Source organism: Trachymyrmex cornetzi, unplaced genomic scaffold, assembly GCF_001594075.2.
Source record: "Trachymyrmex cornetzi isolate Tcor2-1 unplaced genomic scaffold, Tcor1.1 scaffold1212, whole genome shotgun sequence".
NCBI lineage: Eukaryota > Metazoa > Arthropoda > Insecta > Hymenoptera > Formicidae > Trachymyrmex > Trachymyrmex cornetzi.
The window spans coordinates 66,373-69,936 of NW_017295776.1; the positions used below are offsets into that span (position 1 = coordinate 66,373).

At 32.5% G+C, this 3,564-nt stretch overlaps 1 protein-coding gene across 1 annotated transcript in view; it reads left to right on the plus strand.

Moving 5' to 3' along the window:
* Positions 1 to 1,738: 1,738 nt before the first annotated feature.
* The window catches only part of LOC108768190 (uncharacterized), a gene marked incomplete at its 3' end in the record, with an annotated part of 8,880 nt that continues 7,054 nt past the window's right edge, over positions 1,739 to 3,564 (plus strand). The window contains exons 1-2 of the mRNA XM_018518535.1: positions 1,739 to 2,039; positions 2,224 to 2,564. Coding sequence (XP_018374037.1) covers positions 1,739 to 2,039; positions 2,224 to 2,564 — 642 coding nt within the window. The remainder of the gene's footprint in view (positions 2,040 to 2,223; positions 2,565 to 3,564) is intronic.

A 3,564-nucleotide genomic window follows, 5' to 3' on the forward strand; every position in this document is an offset into this window, starting at 1 on the left:
ATACATATAGTGTATTATATAGTACTATTGTACTATTGTTTTGTGGTTTTCAGATCTGTATCCAAACCTGAACCTGAATCTAAATCAGACGAAAACTTGTACAGAAATCCATGTAATATAGCAGAGTTGGTAAAGACTAATGTTTTTTTTTTAAGAATAAAACATTATGTTTCTTCTTGAATATGTTTTTAATGCTTCAAATATGCTTTGAACAGTACTATAAAAAAACATATTTAAAACATATTAAAAACATCAATTAAGCATGTTTTAAACTGTTTAAAACACGTTTAAAACGTTTTTTTTACCAATCCTGTAATATAGACATGCTACTGGCGCGTATAATAGAAATGCAAGAAGAGAATTTGCAGTTGAAAAGTCCATTGCGTGACAAATGCAATATAATAGAATGCATGAAGCAAGAAATGGAAAAATCTCAAAATGAGTATACAACTAACATCCTCAATAAAGTTTTCACACCTGGCCAAGTCAAAATTCTTATCTCTCCAAATACTAATCGTATCAAATGGACTATTGAAGACATTACAGCTGCTATTGCTCTTCGAAGCGTAAGTACAAAAGCGTACAATTACTTACGTAATGAACAAAAAATTCCTCTACCTTGTATCGCAACGCTAAAGAAGTAGGTTGCTGACTTCAATGTAAAGCCCGGTATTATTTACAACGTCTTGCATATAATGCAATTAAATGGACAAAATTTACTAACTCATGAAAAATTAACTGTACTAACATTCGACGAAGTGTACTTGTCAAACAAAGTAGATTTAGAACGCCGCGAGCAACAAATTTACGGACCACACAGAATATGTCAAGTAGTAATGGCTCGAGGTCTTTTTAATAAATGGAAACAGCCCATTTATTATAATTACTCCACATCGATGACCAAGGACATTCTCTTTGAAATAATGCAAGCGCTTTATGATATTGGCTACATAGTAGTAGCAACAACATGTGATATGGGCTCTACAAATGTTTCTTTATGGAATAAGCTCAATATAGGAATTGGAAAAAGTGATGCAAAACAAAACGAAGGAAAAGATTGTACAGAAAAGCAATGCTTCATAACACATCCATCTGATGATACATTAAAAATTTTCATGTTTGCGGATGTTCCTCATCTTCTTAAATTAATCTGCAACAATTTCTTAGATCACGGTTTCATCGTAGATGGTGAAACAATTGATAAGTGCCTTCTAGAAGAATTGGTTCATTTAAATAGTAATGAGTTGAAAATTGCATTCAATTTAACCAAAACTCATCTCGACGTAAAAGGGTTCCAAAGGCAACGCGTTAAATTGGCAGCCCAAATGTTCTCGTTCCGTAACGCGATGACTCTTGAGTACTGCGGCAAAAAAGGAATCTTTTCGAAAGAAAATTGGCAGACAACGGCAAATATTTTTAAATTAATTAATGATTAGTTTGATGTCCATAATAGTCAATGTAAATTTGGAAAACATGCTGGTTCACATGCATATGGTATTGATCTCGATAAACAGAACAAAACTTTGGACTTAATGACCGAATTCGTTACGAAAATGAGAGTGGTCGGTAAGACATGATGCCATTTCAAAAAGGAATACTACTAAACAACAAATCACTAAAGCAGCTGCTCCCTTATCTGCAGGAGAAATACACTGGCACACATTTTCAAGTGCACTATTTAATAACTAGAAAATTATGTCAGGACGTTCTTGAAAATTTCTTCTCATATATACGAGGTATGGGAGCAACAAACGATCACCCATCGCCAGCCGACTTCAGAAACCGATTGAAGTGGTATATTCTTGGGAAGCATTCCACACATGCCATTTCAGTGAGATCAAATACAGAATGCGACAATAATCCACTCGACCCAACATTGGATGTACAAGACCATTTCGTCACATATTACAAGCATTATATTTTGGACGATCTTGAAAACGAAGATTCAGCTGTGGAAGCTGCATTATTCGCGGAAGATGATAATATAGAAAAAAATGCGTATAGTATAGATGAAGAGGACGATGAGGAATTTCATAACGGTATATAATTGTTTATTACATATATTACAAAATGAAATAAGTAAATAAGTTTACTATTATATAACTATTTAATAAATTGTAAATTGTAATTGTAATTGTAAATTGTTGTAATTAAATAAATTACATTCATTATTATAACTTTACTTTTTACTTATATTTTTTGGTATTTTTAAATATTTTTTAGTTGTACAGATAAAACAGTATTCTCCAAATAATATGGAATGGAAATTATTGAGAGATTTTGAAATAAATATAGCTGGACAAGATGTCGAAGAGCAAGCACTCATTTATATAACCGGTTACGTAGCCCACCGTTTCCGACATAAATACCCGGACTTAGGCACTCCAACAAAGATCCTTGCTCCTTGTGATGATTGGCTTTCCTGCATATCCCGAGGAAATTGTCTATATCCTAGTGACGAGTTCATGGAAGCGGCAAGAGTCATGAATGCTGAGTTCCTTTCCTTCCATGGCACTTCCTTTTTTAATATGGAAAACAACATTTTTGATAAAGTTACGAAGAAAGTATATACAAAAATTAATGACAAATTTCCTGCCGAAGTCATTGCCTGTTTAGTTAGAACAAGATCGTACAACAAAAATTAATGACAAATTTCCTGCCGAAGTCATTGTCTGTTTAGTTAGAACAAGATCGTACATCCAACTGCGGCATATTAATAATAAAATAAAAAATGACAATGTTTTAAAAAAAATACCAAAAAAATTTGCAATATTGTACTTGCATTATATTAATTTATGTTAAACTATGTTATACTCTGTTAAACTGTTATCTCTTATGGAAAAAAACACTGAAAAGTTCGAAAAAACACTGACAATTAGGTTTCCATTTATATGTCCATTTCCGATTATTGATATGCGTTTGAAATTCGCGCGCTTAATATGGCTCTCATTCTGTTGATCATCCCTCACTCTTTTCCGCCATTATGCGCAATAGCTCACGTTACATCTTTCCACTATGCTGGCAACACGGAAACCAGCCCCACCACTTGTACTCCCACCAAGCAGATACCTACCGGCCAGTGATGCCGGACGGGACGCGTTTCTGACGCATGCGCGTCGAACGCAGCGTCAGTATCGTACTCGTTACCAGTTAAACGGGAGTTCATTAGTCGCCTACGTAAAATTTGTTAAAAATTCTTAAAAATTGTAATATATTTTATATATTTTACGTATATTACTTACAAATAAATTCACATATATTAAAAATATGACAATTTGCATTTAATAATAAAATATTAGCTGAAAAATAAGAGAAAAGTGTATAATAATTTATGAAACAGTTTTTTTATATTAAAATATTTTATTTGGCAGAATCTTACAAGTATTCGTAAAATAAATATATATTTCTTTTTTTTTGTTTTGCGTAGGAGAGGAAAATCTTCGCATAGCATTATCTGCTTATTTTACAAATATTTGTAAGATTTTTGGCAGTTTCTTTTATCCTTGTAACAAATATTGGTACGAGATTCTGCCAAATAAAATATTTTAATATAAAAAAACTGTT